This window comes from Capra hircus, chromosome 11 (assembly GCF_001704415.2).
Source record: "Capra hircus breed San Clemente chromosome 11, ASM170441v1, whole genome shotgun sequence".
NCBI classification, from domain to species: domain Eukaryota; kingdom Metazoa; phylum Chordata; class Mammalia; order Artiodactyla; family Bovidae; genus Capra; species Capra hircus.
In genome coordinates, this window is record NC_030818.1 from 99,733,534 (window position 1) to 99,756,481 (window position 22,948).

General features: G+C 53.6%; 2 protein-coding genes across 18 annotated transcripts in view; one reads left to right on the forward strand and one right to left on the reverse strand.

The window, feature by feature from the left end:
• The window catches only part of USP20 (ubiquitin specific peptidase 20), a 46,412-nt gene extending 39,220 nt beyond the window's left edge, over positions 1-7,192 (forward strand). For 4 of the 6 annotated variants that reach the window (XM_018055962.1, XM_018055965.1, XM_018055963.1 and 1 more), the window contains 7 exons: positions 1,432-1,601; positions 1,682-1,763; positions 2,756-2,864; positions 3,704-3,806; positions 4,898-4,969; positions 5,487-5,663; positions 5,815-7,192. In XM_018055962.1, coding sequence (XP_017911451.1) covers positions 1,432-1,601; positions 1,682-1,763; positions 2,756-2,864; positions 3,704-3,806; positions 4,898-4,969; positions 5,487-5,647 — 697 coding nt within the window. In that variant the 3' untranslated portion in view covers positions 5,648-5,663; positions 5,815-7,192. The other 2 variants (XR_001918868.1, XM_018055966.1) reach the window with 2 other exon arrangements.
• The window catches only part of FNBP1 (formin binding protein 1), a 134,658-nt gene continuing 124,023 nt past the window's right edge, over positions 12,314-22,948 (reverse strand). For 5 of the 12 annotated variants that reach the window (XM_018055979.1, XM_018055977.1, XM_018055975.1 and 2 more), the window contains 3 exons: positions 21,848-21,969; positions 21,386-21,522; positions 15,959-19,284 (listed from right to left, as the gene is read on the reverse strand). In XM_018055979.1, the coding sequence (XP_017911468.1) occupies positions 19,106-19,284; positions 21,386-21,522; positions 21,848-21,969 (438 nt within the window). In that variant the 3' untranslated portion in view covers positions 15,959-19,105. Of the gene's footprint in view, positions 15,282-15,958; positions 19,285-21,385; positions 21,526-21,847; positions 21,970-22,948 lie in introns of those variants that run through there. The other 7 variants (XM_018055978.1, XM_018055976.1, XM_018055973.1 and 4 more) reach the window with 3 other exon arrangements.

Sequence of the window (22,948 nt, forward strand, 5' to 3'; positions counted from 1 at the left end):
AAAGTTCCAGAAAGACATCGATTTCTGCTTTATTGACCATGCCAGAGCCTTTGACCGTGTGGATCACAATAAACTGTGGAAAATTCTGAAAGAGATGGGAATACCAGACCACCTGACCTGCCTCTTGAGAAATCTGTATGCAGGTCAGGAAGCAACAGTTAGAACTGGACATGGAACAACAGACTGATTTCAAATAGGAAAAGGAGTACGTCAAGGTTGTATATTGTCTCCCTGCTTATTTAACTTATATGCAGAGTACATCATGAGAAACGCTGGACTGGAAGAAGCACAAGCTGGAATCAAGATTGCCAGGAGAAATATCAATAACCTCAGATATGCAGATGACACCACCCTTATGGCAGAAAGTGAAGAGGAACTAAAAAGCCTCTTGAAAGTGAAAGTGGAGAGCGAAAAAGTTGGCTTAAAGCTCAACATTCAGAAAACTAAGATCATGGCATCTGTTCCCATCACTTCATGGGAAATAGATGGGGAAACAGTGGAAACAGTGTCAGACTTTATTTTGGGGGGCTCCAAAATCACTGCAGATGGTGACTGCAGCCATGAAATTAAAAGATGCTTACTCCTTGGAAGAAAAGTTATGACCAACCTAGATAGCATATTCAAAAGCAGAGACATTACTTTGCCAACAAAGGTCCGTCTAGTTAAGGCTATGGTTTTTCCTGTGGACGTGTATGGATGTGAGGGTTGGACTGTGAAGAAGGCTGAGCGCCGAAGAATTGATGCTTTTGAACTGTGGTGTTGGAGAAGACTCTTGAGAGTCCTTTGGACTGCAAGGAGATCCAACCAGTCCATTCTGAAGATCAGCCCTGGGATTTCTTTGGAAGGAATGATGCTAAAGCTGAAACTCCAGTACTTTGGCCACCTCATGCGAAGAGTTGACTCATTGAAAAAGACTCTGATAATGGGAGGGATTGGAGGCAGGAGGAGAAGGGGACGACAGAGAATGAGATGGCTGGATGGCCTCACTGACTCGACGTACGTGAGTCTGAGTGAACTCCAGGAGTTGGTGATGGACAGGGAGGCCTGGCGTGCTGCGATTCATGGGGTCACAAAGAGTTGGACACGACTGAGTGACTGAACTGAACTGAACTGAGATACAGAGGGGTGCTGAGATGAGGGGTGCTGAGATGCAGAGGGTGCTGATATGACGAGGGTGCTGACATGTGGAGGGTGCTGAGATGAGGGGTACTGAGATAGGGAGGGGTGCTGAGATGCGGAAGGGTCCTGAGGTATGGAGAGGCGCTGAGATGCGGAGGGTGCTGAGATAGGGAGGGTGCTGAGATGTGGAGGGGTGCTGGGATAGGGAGGGGTGCTGAGATGTGGAAGGGTGCTAAGGGGCCTGAGATGTGGGGCTTTCTGCACGGCGCGTGGCTCCCACTCCTGACCCGCCCCCGTGCCACCCTGCCCCAGGAAGAGCAGCGAGGAAGCTGTGCGCGAGCGGCAGCAGGTGGTGTCCCTGGCCGCCATGCGGGAGCCCAGCCTGCTGCGGTTCTATGTGTCCCGGGAATGGCTCAACAAGTTCAACACCTTCGCTGAGCCAGGGCCTATCACCAACCACACGTTCCTCTGCTCCCATGGAGGTGAGGTGGCCTTCTCTGTGCCGGGGGCAGGGCAGGGGAGGGCTGGCAGGTCCAGCTCCCCCATGTACCTTCCTCCTCAGGGATCCCGCCCAACAAATATCACTACATCGACGACCTGGTGGTGATCCTGCCACAGAACGTGTGGGAGCACCTCTACAACAGGTACGGCGCCCACAGTGTCCTCTTCTGTCCAGGCTGGGCGGGAGAGGAGGCCCGGGGAGGGGTGCCTCCTTGACCCCACCCTGCCCTCACCGGGGTAGCGGAGCAGCACAGAAGCAGTTTGGGAGGGGCTCCCCCTTGCAGCCATGTCTGCCTGGGGCATCTGGCCAGACCCTCCCAGTCACAGGACACAGAAACCTGGCTAGAGAGAGCGTGCGGCCCCTCGCAGTCCGTTGTGGGGCTGCCGGCTGCAGGGCGGGCTGGTAGATGTCTCTCCCCATGCCATGCCTCGCTTGGGGCCATGAGCGCCTGCTGCCTGGGGCCCTCCAGGTTCAAGTCCCTCAAGAGCCTGTGGATCTCTCATGGAGGGGTGAGCCCCTGCCCAGACTCGGGTCACTCTGCACCCAGCAGGCGGGCTGTGCCATGGCATCGGGGTGATCACATAGATGGGGAGGAAGAGGCTGGAGAGTCCCAGCTGCTCCCACTCCTTGGACTGGCTTGGCCCTGCCCACTGGCAGGTCAGGCGTGGCCTGTGCCCCGATGGATGGGTTAGAACCCCGCGAGAGCATCCCCAGGCCCAGTGTAGACCACCCCCTGCCCACCTGCCTGCAGAAGGACCTGCAGCCTTCCTTCAACGTTGTCCTCAGAGTCAGGTCAGGCAGGCTTCGGCCACCGCCGCTGCCCAGTGGCCAGGACGGGAAGCCAGAGTGTTGAACGGTCCTCGTGACCACGAAGCATGTATTTGTGACGCCCCTGCCCTGGGGCAGGTGCTCTCCTGGATGCTGCAGGCGCTCAGGTGCGCGGGCAGCCCCGCCAGTCAAGTGGAGAAGGTGAGCTGAGCCAACAGGCCGTGCGCAGGGTACCCAGGGAGCCCGAGGGCCGGGCCAGGGCGGCACTAGGAGGCCTCACTTTCTGGCAGGTTCTGCTGCCTCCCCCAGCAGGGCCCTCCCCTCAGGACTCGTGCGTGTCTCTCTCTCCCGCCCACCCGGGTGCAGGTTTGGGGGCGGCCCCGCCGTGAACCATCTGTACGTGTGCTCCATCTGCCAGGTGGAGATCGAGGCTCTGGCCAAGCGCAGGCGGGTGGAGATCGACACCTTCATCAAGGTGCGTGGGGCGGGGAGCCCAGTGCAGGCAGGCTCAGGTGGGAGCTTCGTTCTGTAGGAGACCAGAGGGCCAGGGGCCAGGCCAGATGGTGAAGGGGTTCACCGGAGGGAAGAGTCAGGTTTAGTAAGCTCAGGTGCCTCCGCTCAGGGGACTCCACGCAGCTGTTAAAGGGATAGGTGCTGCCCGTTGGGGCTGGATGGTTCTTTATTGGGCTGGTTGTAGAATGTTTAGCAACATCCCGACCTCTGCCCACTTGATGCCAGTGACAGCAAAAATTACCTCCAGACGTGGGCAGGTGTTCCCCAGGGGAACCAGTGGGCTCTGTGAACTGACAACGGAAGGGTGCATTGAATGAAAACACCGAGTTGCAAGATGGGACCCAGTACGATCCTGTTTGGGAGCAAAAGACTCCTATGGGGGCCACAGGGGTATGTGAGAACCAAGACCCCTGGTGCTGCTCACAGGGATGGGGCCCAGGGTGCCTCCATCATCCGTCAGTCCAGGGTTGGACGTTAGACACCTGGCATCGTCACTGTTAAAAAACAGCGTGTCGGGCTAGTTAGAGAGTGGGCAGGGGCCGGGTTCTGTTCAGTGCAGGGGGAACAGCATCTGCCGTGCGATCTCAACTGGTTTTTACAAAGTCATTAACAAGAGGTTCACCCAGGTGTTAGCAGCAGGCATTGGAATGGTGGGAGCATGGGGGAGAGGGTTCTTTTCTTGAACTCGTCTGGCGGTTCGAAACTTTCTCTGGGTGTCCGGTGTTTCCTAAGAGTCCAGGGTGGGGCCCGAGGGGGGTTGGATGTTTGCACTGACCCTCCCCTCGGCCCCGCCCCGCCCAGCTGAACAAGGCATTCCAGGCCGAGGAGTCGCCCGGCGTCATCTACTGTATCAGCATGCAGTGGTTCCGAGAGTGGGAGGCCTTCGTCAAGGGCAAGGACAACGGTGAGTCGGGGCCCCGGCCCGGGCCGGCCGCTCCCCGTGCTGGCAGGGACTCGGGGCCCGCCCACCTCCTGGGAGTGTCCCAGGAGGCGTGGGCTGGGGTGCCCGGATCTGAGCCCGCCCAGCACGTTTTTGGCACCAGCCTTTCCAGCGCTCACCCTCTGCATGGAGCACTGGTCCTCTCCCCGCCCCATGCTGGGATCGGGTCCCCGCCCCGGCCGGGCCTTCTGGTTGCAGCAGGACAGGAGCTGTCTCATGCTGCCCGTCCTGTTCCTGCCCCTCTGCCCCATGGTGACCGGGGTGACTGCCCTTCCTCCTGCCAGGGCCTTTCCCCTGGGGACTCCGTGGCCCTAAATAGATGTTAGTTGTTAGATGGCGTCAGACTCTTAGGACTTGGACGCTGTTATTCTCCACTCACAGACGTGGAGACAGCAGAGCGTTCACTGAGAGCCCGGGCTCACTCACCTGCACGCGGCTCTCTCCTCACCCCTTGAGTTCCACACTCGGCTCCCAGACCAGGGTTTGGAGCCCAGCGGGGTCAGCAGAGCCAGGAGCCTCTGAACACGAGATGTTCATTTCACCCTTTCGAGCACAAGCGCTGGACAGGACGTGGGGAAAGGAGGCGGGTCTCACTGCCATCCACACACCCCCCTCCCCGCCCATAGCGGCTTCGATTGATCAGGAACCTGGCTCCAGAGTCGCAGCCCCATCTCGGGCCAGGCTCAGATGAGAGCAGGGTCCAGCTGACACTGGAAGTCCACCTTCCCCCCACTGCCCCTGCCCCAAGCTAGGGTCTGAAACTGGGGCTGGCGTCCTCAGGATTCCCCTCTGCCAGGTCCAGGGACACCATGAGTGCCTCCAGACTTTAGACTCATGTCGATGAGCCTTTGGAGCCCTGAGTACCTTGCCCCGTAAGACCTTGACCCTGACTCCTGGGGCCCAGCACTGCCTCCCCAGGATCACAGGTGTGACCTCACACCTGGAGAGCGGCTCTCATCTGCTGAGGGCTAGAGGCTGCCAGTGGCTGGGCACTGGGTTTCTGTCCACCGCTGCAGAGGCCCAGAGGTCCTGAGCCCGAGCTGTGTCTGTTCCAGAGCCCCCGGGGCCCATTGACAACAGCAGGATCGCACAGGTCAAAGGAAGTGGCCACATCCAGCTGAAGCAGGGTGAGGCTCAGCCCTGCCCCTGCCTCCTCCCGCCAGCCAGGCTCCCCTCCTGGCTCCTGGGAGCCCCCTCTTGTCACCTCCTGGGTTCCAGGTCCTCCCAGGAGCCCCCTTGATCATGCTGTGACATCCATCCAAGTCCAAGCCCGGGCCTTGAGCAGAGTGGTCGAGGTGCTTAGCCTCTGCGTGGGTTCCCCAGCCCCTCTGTTCCCTACCCACGCCCTCTCCCCGCTCTGCCGCCTCACCTGTCTGTCCTTTTTGCATGACCCCCACGCCAGGAAATGAGGGGCTGCGACCACAGATGTGCCCTCTGGGGGTCCTCAGAGGATGGACTTGCCCCTGGAAAACCCCAAGATTCCCATTTACGGCTTGGCACAGGAGCCCATGATTGTCCTCCCCCGCCCTGCCTCCTTGGGGCCTGGCGCTCCCAGAGCCCCCCCCTCAAAGCCCCCATACTGCCAAGGTGGTGGCTTCAGCAAGGGCAAGCCCAGCCTGAGCAGCAGCCCCTCATACCCTGCAGGAGCTGACTATGGGCAGATCTCCGAGGAGACCTGGGTGTACCTGAACAACCTCTATGGCGGCGGCCCTGAGATTGCCATCCGCCAGAGCGTGGCTCAGCTCCCGGACTCGGAGAGCTTGCATGGCGAACAGAAGATCGAAGCCGAGACCCGGGCCTTGTGACTTGGTGGGCCAGTCTGTGAGTCCCCTCCTCCCTGGGCAGCGACCCTCCCGTGTCCCTTGAGCATTGGGGAGTGCCCTGCGCACACAACCCCCCCACCCCTGCACCCCCACCCTGAGGCTGCTCAGAAGAAGGACCTTCTCGAGGGGTGACCCAGCTGTCCCCACAGGCCCCCGCCTTTGCCCTCCGCCCCGTAGAGGGTGTGTCCCCAGAAGAGAGGCTGGCCGCTCTGGAAACCCAGATGTGTAAAGAGGGAGACGAGTTATTTTGGTTCACAGTGAGTAACGCCGCAGCTCGGAAATACATCCCCTTCAGGCTTGTTTAAACGACCACGGCTCTGCGACGTTAACTCGGGTCCCTGCCGTCGTGTCGTCGTCGTCACCGAACCTGCCCTCTCGCTGGCTCGGGCCCAGCCGTGGTCCCTGGAGCCCTCAAGTCGGGGCCCGCGGCCGCGGGATGGGGGGTCGCGGAGGGGCTGCTGCTCCCCAGGTGTTGCCCACCGGTGCCTGGTCCAGCTGCGGGTCAGAGCCCCGAGCAGGGTACCGCGCGCCAGCCCTGAGGATGCCGCCCTTGCGGGTCCCTGCGCCAGTTCCTGCCAAGGCCCCCCCTTCGCCCTGCACCTGGTCGGTCATCATAGAAGTCTCCAGAATCCTGCTCGCAGTGTTTCTCCTGCAGACTTAACAACTCTGGACCCATTGGCAGTTGGGACCCAAGGGTGGGCTTGGCGTTCTGTCTGGGGGGACAGTTTCCGGAGGCAGCTGGTCCCCTCTCACCCTGCCTTGCCCTGCCCCGGGCATCGCTGGTCACTTGCCCCTGCCAGGGACCCAGGTGGTGCAGCAGGAATCCCTCATGTTCCTGTGTCTGCTGTTAATGCAGCTTCCGCGGGGGGGGGGGGGGGGGCGCTGACGTTTCTCCCCAACACTGAGCCATGCAGAGCCCCTGGCCCGGGGAGGGGAATGCCTGGACCAGCTCACACGGGTGGGTCCCAGAAGGGTGTCTTATAGATGCTGAGCAAGGCCACTGCTGGGGTGCTGGGACCCCTGTGCACAGCAAGGTGACACAGAAGTCCCTGGACGAAAGAGCCGGGTGGAGAGGCCCACCTCCTTGGGGCCAGAGTGAATGAGAGGCGAGGAAGGGGTCCTGGGACCAAAGCCCCCCAGCTGCTGTGCCCTTCAGTCTTCATAGAAGAGATGCCTGTGGAACTTGGCGGCTGGCGGCCCTGGCAGAGCCCCTGAAGCTCTCACAGTGTGTCGCTCACTTCTGTGATCTCGTTGCACCCGGATCTGGTTCCTTCCCCACTGAGGCAGCCGAGATCAAAGAACAGGCCACTGCTGGAATCTCTGGACACTTGCCGCAGCCCTTGGGAAGCTGGTGCCGCCGCCAGCAGCCACCCCGCCCTGCAGATCCTGGCAGCCGCCCGCTGCCCCGTCTTGTGACATGGACTCCACTGTGCAGGTTGTACTCGCCCCACGTCTGCATCTAGTGTGAGCTCAGAGCGTCCCAGTAAACGCGTGCCGTGTCCCACAGTCCGTGCCCGCATCTCTGCATCTGCCGCACTTAATTCTGTTCCTGGGTGGGGAGGAGGCGAGGGAACCTGGCTGCTATGGGGGAGGGCCGTGGAGCCACCGTGATGAACGTGACAAGTGACCAGACGTGGTGGGGGCCTCTGCATGGCTCCCCAAGAGGCTGCAAGAGAGGAAGAGGAGACTGCTCCACTTTCAGCCCACGTTGGCCTCTGTCCTTCCTTTCTTGGGACCCACCCCAGTCCCAGAGAAGGGGGGCCGGTTGTGGTCGGGGCTTGAGGCCCCCACCGCCCACAGACCTCTCCTCTCTGCCCCACGGACTCCTCGGAGCAGTTGAGAAGCAGGGGTTCTTGCTGGACCCTTCGAGGGCTGCAAAGCCTGGGGCGGGGGTACCGTCTCCTCCCCGGCGGCTGACCTTGGCACTTCTGGCATTGTGGTTGCTCGTATCTGGCACCCGGGGCTCCCTGATGCTTAAGTGACGCTAGTGTTTTACATCCTCTGCGGTTTGGGTTCGTTTTGTTTATGCTTTGGGGGTTTGGAGGGGAGAGAAGAGCTTGAGATTTTATGTATGACTTGAAACATTTACTTGTGAAAATCCCATCAGACGCACATCTGCAGAAACATCTTCAACAGAGTGATAAAACAGGCAACAGATACCTGCCCCCAGGAAAGACTCTTACAGTCTCACTGAAGCCCCTCCAGAGCCTCCGGATCACCCCCACCCGCCCCAGCCGAAGCTCTTTCCCTGCATTTCCTTTGGCCTCCAGTTCAGTTCAGTTGCTCAGTCGTGTCCGACTCTTTTCAAACCCATGGACTGCAGCATGCCAGGCCTCCCGGTCCATCACCAACTCCCAGAGTTTACTCAAACTCATGTCCACTGAGTCAGTGGTGCCATCCAACCATCTCATCCTCTGTCGTCCCCTTCTCCTCCTGCCCTCAATCTTTCCCAGCATCAGAGTCTTTTCCAATGAGTCAGTTCTTCGCATCAGGTAGTCAAAGTATTGGAGCTTCAGCTTCAGCATCAGTCCTTCCAATGAATATTCAGGACTGACTTCCTTTAGGATGGACTGGCTGGCTCACCTTGCAGTCCAGGGGACTCTCAGGAGTCTTCTCCAGCACCACAGTTCAAAAGCATCAGTTCTCCGGCGCTCAGCCTTCTTTATGGTTGGCCTCATTTTTCTTTATGCTTTCAACACGTGCATGCTGTGTGTGTGTGTGTGTGCATGTATGTGTCTGAGCCTCATTTTAGCTTTGCTCACATTTGAATGGGGGAATCTCACAGTACAGATAGGGTGACTGGCTTTTCCTGTTTAACGTGGAAGCTGGGAATGGGAAAGTTTTGTCTGGAGGGTTGAGTCATCTGGAGGCTTGGAGACATTCATTTGTTGTAGGTACCACAGGAGGGTGGGGCTTCCCAGGTGCCACTAGAGGTAAAGAACCTGCCTGCCAGTGCAGAAGATGTTAGGTGGGTTCGATCCCTGGGTCCAGAAGATCCCCTGGAGGAGGGCATGGAAACCCACTGCAGTATTCTTACCTGGAGAATCCCATGGACAGAGGAGCCTGGTGAGCGATGGTCTAAAGGTCACAAAGAGTTGGATACGACTGAAGCGACTTATCTCACACGCAGGAGGATATAGGTACCAGTTGGCCTTCAGATGTTTCCTCTGTGTTGTCCCTTGAGATAACAGGCTGGGCCACACTGAGACAGAGTATGAAGGCAGCCCAGGAGTGTGTGGTTGGTGAACTTGGTTCACAGACGAGTGGAGACGGGCAGCGCTGGGCGGCAGAGGAAGTCACCTCCATCTTCTGTCTCCCACGTGGCATCCTGTGGTCCAGCTCCTCCCTCCAGGCTGGCCCAGGCCTTGCTCCAGCAGCGCCTTTTAGAGTCAAAAGCCACCTGGCAGACCGGGGAGTCTGTAGACCAACTGCCACCTGTGTCTGCAGGCCTTTCCACCTGTCTGTGCTTCTGTTCACAAATCTTCATCAGAAAATACATAGGTAAGGTGCTGCTGCTGCTGCTGCTGCTAAGTCACTTCAGTTGTGTCCAACTCTGTGCGACCCCATAGACGGCAGCCCACCAGGCTCCCTGGGATTCTCCAGGCAAGAACACTGGAGTGGGTTGCCATTTCCTTCTCCAGTGCATGAAAGTGAAAAGTGACTGAAGTCGCTCTTAGCGACCCCATGGACTGCAGCTTACCAGGCTCCTCTGTCCATGGGATTTTCCAGGCAAGAGTACTGGAGTGGGCTGCCATCGCCTTCTCCACTGGTAAGGTGCAGCTATCCCCAAAGTGTAGTTTCCTTACCTTTATGCTAGTCGGAATTCCATGCGAATAGTAAATTGTCCTGCAAGTCTTGCCCAACCACACTTTGAGTCCCTGAGAGCCTCGGGGAAGGAAGTGGTGTTTCGGAACCATTCCTCCGTCTGGCTCTCTTCCCTATGACACCGGTATCTGTCCACGGCTGAGAGGCTTGTTGGTCATAGCAAAGGCACAGGACGCAGAAGGAATCAATGTCTTTGGGAAAAGCTCTTAGAGAGAGCCATCCCCATTTTAGACAAAGCGTGTCCAGGAAGGCTGCCCCCAGGATGTGTGTGTGTCAATGCAGCCTCCAGGCCGTCTTTGGACCAGGCACCACCATGCAGCCCAGATGAGGGCTGACAGGAGAGCCGGCACCGCAGGCAGGGCTCTTGGCCTGGCATGGTGGGAGGATGTACACGCGTGCAGGTCATGAGGCTCCTGGGGCAGAATGCCGCAGCACCCAGGGGATCCTCCCCACCCCCTTTGCTTTCCGGGCCAACAGAGGAAAATGAAATCCCCGTGTCCTCCCGTAGCTTTTGGCCCCCAGGCTCTGAAGACAAAGCCACATGGGGGCGGTTCTGTTTCTGCTCCCATCTCCAGCTCATGGGAGGTCATTTAAGTAAGCACCACTTGTTCTACCATCTGGACAGAGACAGTGTTAGGTCCGAACATGAGCAGCTGTGGCGAAATGACTCGTAACACAAAGAGGCTGCTGAGTGCCATTCTGCAGCCTTTGCACTTTAATCCTGGGTCTCAAAGGGTGCTGCAACAAGGCTTATGCCTCCCCTTCTCAGAAAAGGCCAGCAGAAGCCAGAGAGGAGGAGAGGCCCTCTGTAGGCCGGGTGGGCAGCGCCAGGGTCTGGACTTCCTTACTGCCCAGGACTCAAGGAGACGTTAATCCCCACGTGGCGGCTGGGCCTGCTGTTGGTCACCATCCAGGCCTCCTGCTCCTTCCCTCACTCACACCTGCACCATCCCATTTTTTTGCTGTCCTGTGGATCGCACAATCCAGAGATCTCTTTCGCTTTAATTTTAAAACGGAGGGCATCCTGGAACTACCCACCCCTGCCTCTGCCCACTCCCATTTCCGGTCTGGTCGCCCTCCTGGGGACCCTCGTCCTTCCCTCCTCGCAGGCAGGCTTTTCTGCCACTAGGGGTCGCGCGGGCGCCTCTGCGCAACGGCGGGCGGGGGCGGGGGCGGCCGCAGGGGGCGGGGAGAGACGGAGCGGGGCGGGGCCTGGCCGGGGCGGATGCTGCGATTCCCGGACCCACCGGAGGAGCCTGACCGACGAGTCTGAGTCAGGGCTTTCTGCGCCACCGAGGCTGCCTTCGGGAGCGCACCAGGAAACCAACGGTCCGCCGCTCCTACTGCGTCACCGCCCCTGTTTCCGACCCCGCAGGGGCGGGAGGTGGGTCGCAGAAGGTTCAAGTGTCACTTCCCCAAACACTTGAACCAAGTAGCTGTATAAAGATGGGCCGAGCTGGACGGTTCAGTGTTTCAGACCTGCGAGCAGGGTGAGGTCACAGAGCTCCCAGCCCTGAATTCTGCCCAAGAATCAGAATAACACCATCACGGAGCCGGGAGTGAGCTCCCGGTCAGAACTGACATCTAAGCTGTAGCTGTGGCGTCGACCGAGTGCTTTCTTGCCGGCCTCCTGTCCTCACCCCACTACCCCGGAACCGGAGGCCAGAGAGGTGGCGACACGCGCCCCAGGCTGACCCAGCTCCCAGCTCCTCGGTGCTCGCCGGTCCGGCCGGCCGGTGGGGGTGGTGTGTGTGGGGGGCGGGGTGGGGGTGGGGTAGTGTGCAGAGAGCGGTTCTAAGTGAGACAGGTGGAGACATTCTGCCTCTTACAGACTGTTAGAGACTATTCCCCAAATATGAGAAAAGCTCAGAAAGAACGTACTGGCAACATTCTTCCCATAGTAGCCCTTTACTGACAACCTGGACCTGCCTCGGCAGGACAGTCATAGGCCGCCTTGTTCCCTTGACCACCCCGTCTCTTGCCTGAGAACCCTGCCTTGGCACTCTGACACCATCCTCCCCAGCAGAGAAGACATCAGCCTTTGCTGAGAACTTGGCAATGTCCGTAGGAGGAGCTGAGGCCACAGTGAGGCCTGGCATCTCATTGGTGGCCTCCCCTCCCACCCCCTCAGCAAGTGAGTGGCACTTGGCATTAGCTAGGGCGCCCTGCTCACTTAATATTTCACTCCCTCACCAACTGTTTTCCTACCTTGGCTCTAAAGAGCCTTAAGAAACAAAGAGGTCTGGGCATGAACCAGTCTCCCCTTCACAAAACCCAGGGTGAGACTGTCAGCGCTGGATATGGAAAGGGCCGGCCAGCACAGGCACAAGGCCCTCGCCCTTAAAGGCGGCAGGCTGTCCTCAGCTTCACACAAGCCAGTGATTATTCCAGCCAAGCTGCCAAGAAGAGGGTGGGCTTGAGCACTCGTGACACCAGACCACGAATGAAATGCAAACCTGCTGCAATTTCACGGCTCCCTCCATCCCCCCACAGAAGGTAGGGTCCTCGAAATCCCAGCGCAGCTGCTCGCCAAATTTGCACGCATGAAAAATGTCCCAGACTGAAGGAGCTTCCCCAGAACCCTGCACTGAGTCAACCTGAATCCCGCATCACCAAGGTTTCTGACAGCTTTCCGTCGGTGGGCCAGGGTGGAATTTTGAGCTGGCTGGGTCTGAAGCCCCTCTCCAGGCAGATGGCGCCAGGACTTACGTCCAGTTTACACCGTAAATCAATGACCTGATCGGAGCTCAGCCTCCAGCCCAGGGGACTCTGATCGCTTCCAAGACTGGGGTCACCTCTTTGTGCAACAAAGCAGTCCCGGGATACCGTGCCAGAAGTTACACTTTTATTTAACATTTAGAGGATTAACATATAGTTACAAGGTCAATATAAGCCTTCCAATGGAAGCACTTTATTTGGTTTAATTCCATCTCTAGAGACAAATGGGCAACTCCAGAACCTTTACAGTGGCAGTGGGCCGTTACAACACTGAAACGCCTCCAAAGTTTAGAATTAGTGCAACACACACTGATAAACCAAGAAGTTTAAAGGTGCTGGACACAAGGTTAAAATAGAATTCTGGATCACTTTTTAAAGTTTTTTTTTTTTTTTCTTTTGATGATATAAGCACAGGAGGCAGAGCCATTAGGAAGTGTGAAATTGACTTTTCTGGAAAAATACTTAGCATCCACATAACCTTTTCATGTTCAGTAAACTTTTCCCCAGCAATTACAGATGTTACCAAAAGGGACTGAAGCCTCTGCACTAACCGCTGGAGAGACAGACTCCTTGCACCCCAAAGCTTCAGGGTGTTCATGATAAAAGCCCAAAGGAAAATCCCATCCCAGCTTACCATGCCTTTTTATTCTTTCCTATCCTGCAAAGGAAAAACTGGGTAAACGACAAGTTCCTCACTTTCTGTTTTTAAGTTATTTTCAGAGTACGTTCTTTAAAAATGAGTCATTCTTACGGCATAACAGTATTCTAGCATCGGTGGAGAAATGATGGTCAGTGGATATGAGGGAAGGCTGAGAAAGCACATGGCAGAGTCCACGTTTCTACTCTATGTGAACTGCTCATAATAATATATAGACGATTTCACAGTAGGATTCCCAGAGTAAATGATAAATCTCAACTAGCCTATAATAACTTATTTCCTTGACTAAGCCCCAGCTGGTACAGTGCTCCCCTTTCCCCGTAGCCACACAGACTGGCAGAAAAGCAAACACCGAGGTGAACATTGAAAAGCACTTCTTCTCCATTCTTTTTTGGACGCAGGTGGTACAGAGAAAAAGAAAGGCACAGGGGATACAGAGGACACCAGCATAGTCCATATCAGGTTAAACAGACATTTAAAAGAACAAAGTACTGCAGCGTATACCTTTCCCCCTAAATCGGAAGAAGTTAATCTACCCTGACCCCTAATATGAAAGACGCAAAGCACATGCATTCCCAAGGCTCTAGAATCCAATTTTTTTTTTTCTTAAAAAAAAAAAAAAATTAGCATCCTTGTGGAGTGGAGAGTGGGCAGCTTGACTTGGTGAAATTCAGAAGTTCCTGGAGATGCCTGATGGACCAACCCTATGTGGGGCCGCTGGGGCTGCACGGAGGAACCACGCGCCTGCTGGTTTGCAGGGATGTGGGTGAAGCCCAGACTCTTCCTGTCCTTTGGCATCCTGGCTTCGCCATCATCTGCCAAGACAGTCTTCTCGCGAGACTGAGGAGCCTGGGACAATGGGGCCGCCCCCTGAGTTAACAGAGGGGCCCCAGATGCCCACAGCTGCAGAGGCTCACTCTGGGGCGGAAGGAGTGAGAGGGGCCCAACGCCTGCTCCAACCTGAAGCCACTTCCTCTTACCCCTGCTCACACTTGGCGTTTGTTCCCTCGTGGTTTCCTGTCACCAAAGGTTGACTGAGCAGCTTTGAGGCTGCTGTGTGGTCAACCCTGGTTTGCTGAGAGGGACCATTTTCCTACCCCTGAACCAAGGCCCAACCCTCGGGACCTGTCCTCTCTGTACCGGTCCCTTCCGCTCCTGCCAGATTTCCTTGTCTTAGATTTGCAAGTGTGGCAAAGCTGCAAGGAGGCTCAAGGTGACCGTCTAGTCACCAAAAGCTGAACAACAGGGAAGATGCCTGATGGCACCCTAGGGCTTCTGATGGGATCCTTGTTCACAGAAACCCACAGTCCAAGATTTCTCTTGACTGTTTCTGCACCAGGTTAAGTAGAGAAGCTACACTGCTCTAAGGTGTGAGCGGCCCACTGGGTACAGGACCTCGTGTCTTCTTCAGAGATCCATGAGAGGAAGGAGATTCAGCTCAGAAGACAAACTCGATTAACTCTGCGTGGCCTGGAGAGCACACGCTAAAATGTGGAAGCTGCAGCCACAGGGTCACTTGGCGGACCACGAGAAGCACAGGGGCTTTGGTGATGACGGCACTGGAGTCCTAAGGTGCGGCCCTTGGAATTCACAGAAAGGGGCGAGTCTTCCTTTGGCCAATGAGCTAATGCAGAGGCGAGACGCTCATTCGCGACCCGCGGTCCTTATTGATGGTGGCCAACGGGGAGAAGGTGGGCTGGGACCTTCCTTGACCCCATGAAAAGGGAGGGGACAGAGGCATGACAGCGGGACTGGCCCAAGAGCTGGAATTTGACTTCTGGTGTGGACTTTTCTAGGCCACTGAAGACAGGACCACAGACAAAAACGTGTGTGTGTGTGTGTGTGTGTGTGTGTGTCTACCACGGACACTCAGGCCGTGAAACATTTCAAGGGCCGATTGTTTAGTACCTGGTGAGGGCCCATAGTCAGGAGAGGACCACCGAATACACAATGGACTTGGGGAAAGATGAGTATTTTCTAACGTAAGGGACACATCAGTGGCTTTTGGGCACCCAGTCCACCGGGCGCAGGCCTGACCCTCCTCGCCCAGATTCGGTTCGTCTCGCCAGGAGACCAGTGGCAAAGTTTTCACGGAAAGGCACAGTGTGAATCGTGGCCGGGCCGGGTTGCGCCAGGTGGACTGAGGTCGCGGGGCAGGGGCAGCCCGCCCCCTGCCAAGAGGCGGCCAGACTGGGCCAGGGGCCTTTTAACATGCTGTAAAAAGGAAAGAAAAGAAGAAAGCGAGCAGCTGCAGGTGGGGATGGATGTCAGCTTCAGGCCGAGGGGCCCAGGGCCACACAGCAGCCCAGGCCCAGGGCGTCCGTGGGCGCTCAGGCCTGTGGAGACAAGCAGACCGAAGGGTTTCTCCTGGGAAGGCTCCCCGAGGCTCTGGCTCCTGGAACCACCTTTAGCAATCTACAATACAAAAGACAGAGAAAGGAAAAGGCAGTTAGAGTGGAGGGCTGGCAGGTCAGGGGCGGGCACTCCACTTCTCAGGCGGACTGCACCGCCCTGGACAGGGTGAGGGGAGGGGGCATTTTTAGAGCACTTGGTTACCACAGGGCTCGTCTGAGATAAGGAACTTTCACGGTTTTATCTGCAGTCAGAGCAGCTAGTCTCTCCTTCAGGGGTAAGAGAAAGCACCCGGAAGACGGTGCACTGCCGCGTGCCCCCAGCTCATCTTTCCCGTCAATCGAGCTCCGAGACAAAGAAAGAAACCAGCTTCCCAGAAAGATGTGAGGAGTCCAAGGACCCGGTTCTCTCTGTGACCGACACTCTCGGTCCCTTGGCAGTAAAACGCAGCATCTTTGGTGCAAAGGAAAACCTATTGCTTGGTAATAAACAGTGAAAGTTCTTCATCTGGGGGACAGAAGAGAAACGAGAGACAGACTCCCGAAGCCCATAGGCGCACACAGGGTGAGCAACAGAGAAGGTGCCATCATTTCACAAGGGGGAAAGGGCAGAATTTTTCTTTTTTTTTTTAAAAAAGCATTTGGCTAGAAAACTCCCCATTATTGAAGATGAGAGGGTTAAATGCTTGGATTACACAGAATTTCTCGGAGAGGTGAAAAATCATTTAAAATACACAACACTGAGAAAAAATATAACGTTTATTAGAGAGGCAGATATGAGGGTAACAGCTACAAGGTGCCACACAGATTTTTTTCTTGGAGGATAAGGAAGAGAGAGGAAACAGTCATGTTGGCCATATTCAAACAAAACTTACTCAGAACCCAAGTGTCTACAATAAACTCAAGTGCGGATCAGCCGGCAGGGGACCTAGCTACCAGAGTAACCGTCCTTCTGGCTCCCCCAGCGGTTACAAAAACAAAAAGGTCATTAGGCAGCAGAATCACCAATAAAACAAACAAACAAAAGAGTAAAACGTTAAAACAACGAATTCAAGTAATCCTTTTAGTTTTTCTATTGCAGTATATACAAATAGATTGGGGAGGGGGCAGTTATGGGCATATTTCACAGAGAGCAATTAAAAAAACTAAACAAAATCATAAAAGAGGACAGTCACAATTCAGTTGGCCCATGGAACTTCCCCTAGTCTAACTATTTTGGCAGTTATTAAATAGTCACTTGGCAGACGCCACACACACATATGAAAGTGCACCGGCGTTACTGACAACTCCTCTTGAGTCGCAGGCGTCAGAAAGCAGCAGCCCCACCCGGCTGGGCTGGGCTTAGAAGGAGGGCAGTGTTTGTGGGGCAGGCTGAACAGACTTATGAACAAGGTAGGGAAAGGAAAGAGCCTACATCCATTATTAGCTTCTAAGTGTATCTCTGCATAAAAGGAGAAAACTTTATACACAAGCTGAGACTTTGCTACTTTTGACAGAGTAACTGTTAGAGGAACACAAAGTGTGCTTTGGGGGTGGGAATGGAAGCTCCCGACTCTCTGGGAATTGTTTCAAGACTTCTGCTAATCCTTTGCACACCGACTTAGATGGAACTGAAACTAAAAAAATATCTTCTGCTGTTGAGTCACTAAGACACAGATTCATCTGGTTGAAGGTACGGAGGGATACCAGCGAAAATAATGATCATAATTTATGTGCCCAAATCGCCCCACCCATATCCAAAAGACAGTTGAGCTATTTCCTGAATTAGATTTGCACAGCTCTAAAGAGGAGGGGAATAAAAGCAAAAGGAACAAACAAATCAAAAATCAACCGACTTCATGGCATGCCATACTTTTCAAATCAAGCTTTAAAAAGCCTAATGTTGCCTTGCCTCATTTTAAGACTTTTTTTCAGTGTCTAGTTTGTTTTCTCCAATACTTCAGAGTCTGGAAATGAGTTCATCCTGGGTTTTAATGTCTTAGGTATTCACTTGGTTACATGCCCAAGGCTGTGACCACCTACTGTTCATGAAATCCCCATGGGTTAAGGGCCAACTGATTTTCCTTGCTGTGGTAGTTAAAAGGAAGTGCTGAAATGATTCTCCTGAGAGATGTGGGGTCAGGATAGGTGGTTTTATCGATACTACGGCAGCAAAGGTATAATAATGCAAAAGAAATTTAAATGACAAAATTATGCTAAAAAAAAAAAAAAAAGTCGGGCTGGCCAGTGTCGGTTTCCTGTTTTTGATACTGGATCACAATTATGTCAGATGTGACCACTTGGGAAAGCTGGATAAAGGGGATCTCTCTACTATCTTTGCAACTTCCTGACAATCTGTGATTATTTAAAAATTAAAACTGTTTTAAAAATCAGGCAGTCATTAAGTAAAGGTTACTACATTCTATTTTGGTGGGCCTCAAATGTTAGCTGCCCAGTAGTGTCCAACTCTGTGACCCCATGGACCGTAGTCACCGGGTTCCTCTCCAGGCAAGAATAATGGAGAGACCCTTGGGAAATGCAGAACTTTCTGTTAGAATCTGTCACAGGCACCCATAATTCCTGCTGGGTCCTAGACCCCGTAATGCATTGCTGTCAGTTTTAAAATCAGCTTTAAATTGACCCGACCTTCTAAAAGGAGTCCATAGTGTAGAAGCAAGGAGCTGATTTCCTATTTTAAAGTAGGAAGGACATGAATAAATAATTTTCAAAGCCAAAGAAAAAGAGAATCTCAATCCCATACCTTTACTCTGACTCATTTTTAGCTGGTTCTCTGTGAGCTCAGGGAAGATTCTAGACATAAGCACAATCATTGGGCATGTCCCCAGTTTCACTACCTAGCCTGCCAATTTAAAAATGCAAATCCCCATGTGACCCAGATTCCTTTAAGATGGTGAAACATTTTATTATATAATTAACCACTTGATGGTTATTATATAAAAGGATCTATAAGTTCTAAAATGATTTTCAGTAAATAGACACTTTGGGGCTTAACAATGCCAATGATTAAAACACAAACCAAAAGAACTGTAAAAAGTGATGTGCTGGGGTCTGTGTGTTGCTTACAAGGGTCTATTCACAGCACCACCTGGGCACAAAAAACCTCCAACAGAACAGAATGAAGAGAGTTGTTTTTACATAATTTATCTAAACAGCTCTAGCACATCTGATCAACTCTGTCAACTGGCAAAAGAAAGATCAGTAGTCATATGTGAAAACCAACTGGTCGAAAGACCAACGTTTTCCATGATTCAACTGGTTGTCTAGGATCATATTGACATAACCAGATAATACGGTGCTCTAATAATGCTCTTAAACATGTTTAAGGAAATATACACACTTTCGGTACCAACATCATTCTTTACTTACGCTATTCTTTATTGATGACTTCCTCCAAAATGAATGACTGTAAAACTTAACAAACTAGTGCAGTTCAGTTTATGAAGTTACACACTGTAACATTCTAAGGCGGTCCACTTTCTGGCAGACACTAGTTATTAACGAGAGCTGAAGTCTTCTGCACTCCTAGGACGTGCATGGACTTTTAGAGTCACAAATACGAATCAGAAGCTAGAAGGCAACTTTTTGGTTATCTACAGTCGCTGCCCCAAGAAGAAATGTTTATCAGATTTCAAAGGACACTGTTGTAAATTGGCAGTTGGCAGCTTTCCACGGAAAATGTCATGAGCAAGTGACACCAAATCATCATCAAAACCAGCCCAGGAAATTCAGGCCTAAGATGCCTGAACATCCACCTTCTGCCTAAAAGAAACACGCACCGTGATGCTCCCCATCCAGTCTTTCGAAGAACTGCCTGTAAGAGTCATGATTGTGGGGAGAAACAACTCCAATTCTAAAGTTTTGTGTGTGTGTGTGTTTTTTTAAGCTGTATTAAATATAAGTCTTAGCACCTTTGGCATTTTTGTCCAAATAGACTTCGACGTAGGAAGTGGGAACATAACCCTCTTCATCTTCATTTCTCCGAATTCGGGTCCACCCGTCGCCCTTGTCTTCCTCTATCACGTACAGCGTCTCTCCTTCAACTACTGAAATGGTTCCTTCATTCTGACCTGAAAAAGCAAAGTCAGAGTAGCTTAGGTTTCTTGCCAAATCTGGGTTTGGAGCAGATGGCGAGTCTTGCAGTACAACTGGAGAAAAGACGGACGCTCTCCTCCCGTCCAGAAGCTGCCAGGCCCTCACCCTGCATCACTAGGACCCTTCTCTAATTCCTCACGGAGCCCTCTCTCTCCTGCCTCCCAGAACAGGAGGTATCTCCCCCAGAGGAAATCTTAGGTCCTCTTCTCTACCCTCCCCTGAAGGTGCTCCTTTGGCATCAACGACACCTCTTTACACAGCACCCCCACTTTTCTTTCTCCCGTTCTGGTTCTTATCTGAGGCTTAGGTGCCACCATGCCTTCTCTCTGAAGCCCATTTCCACCCTGATGGTGCCTGGGCACCTGGGACACAATTCGGGTGAACCTGGACTCACTGTTTTGCCTCCCAAACTAGACCCTCCTCCCACTTTCCCATTTCAGCGGACATCTCCATCGTCCCAGGAACGCAGCTTCAGGGATCAGCTGTGGGTTCCTCCCTGCTTCGTTTCCAACTTCCAATCAGCCGCGCATCTGAGCGTTTTATTGGCTGCAGTGTCTCTGCATCCATCTGCCTCCTAATCAAGGCCCCCAATACCATTCACTAAGATAATTTCAAAAGACTAGTCACCACCACCCAAGCAGTGTCCTGAGAGGCAGACTGCTTAGGGGGCTGTTAATAGTGGTAACTGTGGACGCAGGGGGAGAGAGATGGTGTGGACTGGAAGTTACACTGGGAGCACGGAACCTCGGGCTTCTCTCCTTTGTTTTGTCACAATGAATGTTTAGTTTATCAAAGGCTCTAAAAGTCCTACGGTCAAGGAAATTTCCTGGCAGTCCAGTGGGTAGGGCTCTGCCCTTCCACTGCAGGGGGCATGGGATTGAGCGCTGATCGGAGAACTCAGATCCTGCAAATCAAAGAGGCAAGGATGAAAAAAAAAAGTCTTACAGCAAAGCAGTTCATTTATCCCAGGGTTTCTGAAAACGATCTGCAGGACGCTGTTTCAAGGCTCATCAGTTTGGGAACCTCGAGGTTAGGCTTCCTAAGCATTTGCCCTGTCTTCTAACTGAGAGCACACGTATGGGAATAAATGTCTACGGTACAGCTCTGCTTGTGTCAACAACATGCTCAGATACTTTCTGGAGGGCCTGATGTTTGCCAGATAAGAGCCAAGTGTTTCTCTTACCCATCCCCCACACTGGCCCCAGCCCCTCCTCATCTTATATCCCACTATTATTCCTAAGACACCTGAGCTCCAGGCACACAAACCCCATGCTTTTCCTGCTCCAGGCTTGGCAGTGCCCGTGCCTCTGACACCCTGCAGCATGGTGAGTTCAGTGGATAAGAATCCACCTGCCAATGCAGGGGACGTGGGTTCAATCCCCAGTCCGGGAAGATTCCACATGGCACAGAGGGGCTAAGCTTGTGAGCCACAACTATTGAGCCTGTGCCCTAGAGCCCAAGAGCTGCAACTACTGAAGCTCATGCCCTCTAGAACCAGTGCCCCGCAAGAGAAGCCCCCACAATGAGAAGCCCTTGCACCAAAACGAGAGGAGCCCCTGCTCGTCACAACTAGAGAAAGCCTGTGAGCAGCTGTGAAGACCCAGACAGCCGAAAATAAAAATAAACAAATCCCCTCAGGGAAGGGGTCATAGCCTCGTGTGGACCCCCCATCACTCCGTCCCTCTCTCCTGCTGAACCCTCCTCTATGTGCGTCTGCTTTATTTCCTCCCAGGGCGGATACCAGACCACACCACCTGCCTCCCACGCTTTCAGGGGTTTTTGCAAGACAGGAGCTCCATAAGTATTGAAGGTGTGGATGAAATAATCATTCCATACTACCTGCTGCGATTAAGCTCACCGAAAGTTGGTCAACAGTCTGGACCCAAAGGCAAAATACACAGCCCTCAACCAGAAAGAAATCAGAATCACAGATACTATGAGCAGAATGAAAGAGGAAGAGAGGAAGGTTCTGAAGGAAGGTTCTTTTGAAGCCTCTTCCTGAAAGGAAGGTTCTGAAGGCTTCAAAAGAAAGTCTGACCACAGAAAGAGGAGAGGGATGCACACAGTCGGTGTTACCTTCAAACGTGTAGAGGGCTTTACATGTCCCTATGGCAGGAAGGGGCTCCTCGTCGTCAAACTCGTCGTCAAAGTCTGTGGCCAGCACCTTGACCTCACTCTCCTGACTCTGCTCCTCCGTGTAACTGCCATCGGGGCTGCTCAAGAAAGCAAAACACACAGCAACTATAGCAACTGATCCCAGTGAGGGCTCAAATGCAGCCCCTGCGAGAGCCAAGTGCTTGCAACTCCGGAGCGTTGTAACCAGGGACCGCCCCTCACCCCGCAGGCTCCAGCACCATCCATGGGGCATCAGACAACTGCAATGTGGAAAAAACCACAGGCCAGGCATCAAAGACACGTGGGACCTAACAAGGACCTTGTGAGCATCTCTGATTCCAGAATCGGGCAGTAAATACAAAGCCAAAAAAAAAAAAAAAAAAGAACCGAAAACCCCAAACAGGCGCTGTCCAGATACTGTACCTTTCCCGATCCTGCGCGCAGTTGTTGACCGAGGGGGCGTTCTGCGCCTCGTACATCCCACTCTGCCGACGGGCCTGGTCGCTGCGGGCTGGGAGTCGGCCTTCGACCTCGGCCAGCCAGGCCTGCAAAGAGAAATCAGGAAAGACTCTAGTCTGAGCTCAGCTGAGGGCCTGACCAAGCAGGGGTTCAGGCCCCCAACCTGGGCTTCTGGTTGGTCACTGAAGCCGACTGGAGAAGGACCATGTGGCGGGGGTGAGGAGCCTCCAGTCTGTTTGCCCTGACTATATAAACATACTTGAAGGCAAAGCTGGTGATGTACAAGCACAGACTTCCATTTAACCGTTGCTCATAAAGTGGCAAAAAGACACCAGCCTGGCTTAAACTCTCGGGCTTTCATTCACTTATTTATTGCGCGGCATGTGGGGGTCTTAGGGCTTCCCTCGTAGCTCAGCGGTAAAGAATCTGCCTGCCAATGCAGGAGACACGGGTTCAGTCCCTGGGTGGGGAAGAACCCCTGGAGGAGAGCATGGCAGCCCACTCCAGTATTCCTGCCTGGGAAACCCTATGGACAGAGGAGCCTGGTGGGCTATGGTCCACGGGGTCGCAAAAGAGTCAGACACGACTGAGCGGCTAAACAACAACAACAATATGAGAACTTAGTTCCCAGACCAGAGATTGAACCCATGTCTGCATCCCTGCATTGGAATCCCCGCCACTGGACCACCAGCAAAGTCCCTACAACTCTCGGGCTTTTTAAGCAGCTGTATGACATCTGATAAGTCGCATCTAGTTCCCCCTGGTTCCAAAAGTTCCGTGACCATGACGTCACCCTGGGAACCACGAGGGTCCTGCCACACTTAGGCAGTGACTTAGTTTAAAAGCCACACTTCCCTTTTTTTTTTTTTTGCCCTTAGGAGTGTAATGTGTTTTTTTCTTAATAGTGAAGAAACCTTGTACACAGGAAATCAAAGTAGATCAACTTTTCTTCAGCAACCTTTGAAATAGTGTAAAAATGGCAATTCAAATGACCAGAAAAGGACGTTTCTGGGTTCTAAAATCTCAACCAATAATAACTTACTGAGAGATTCTAGAAAGAATGGA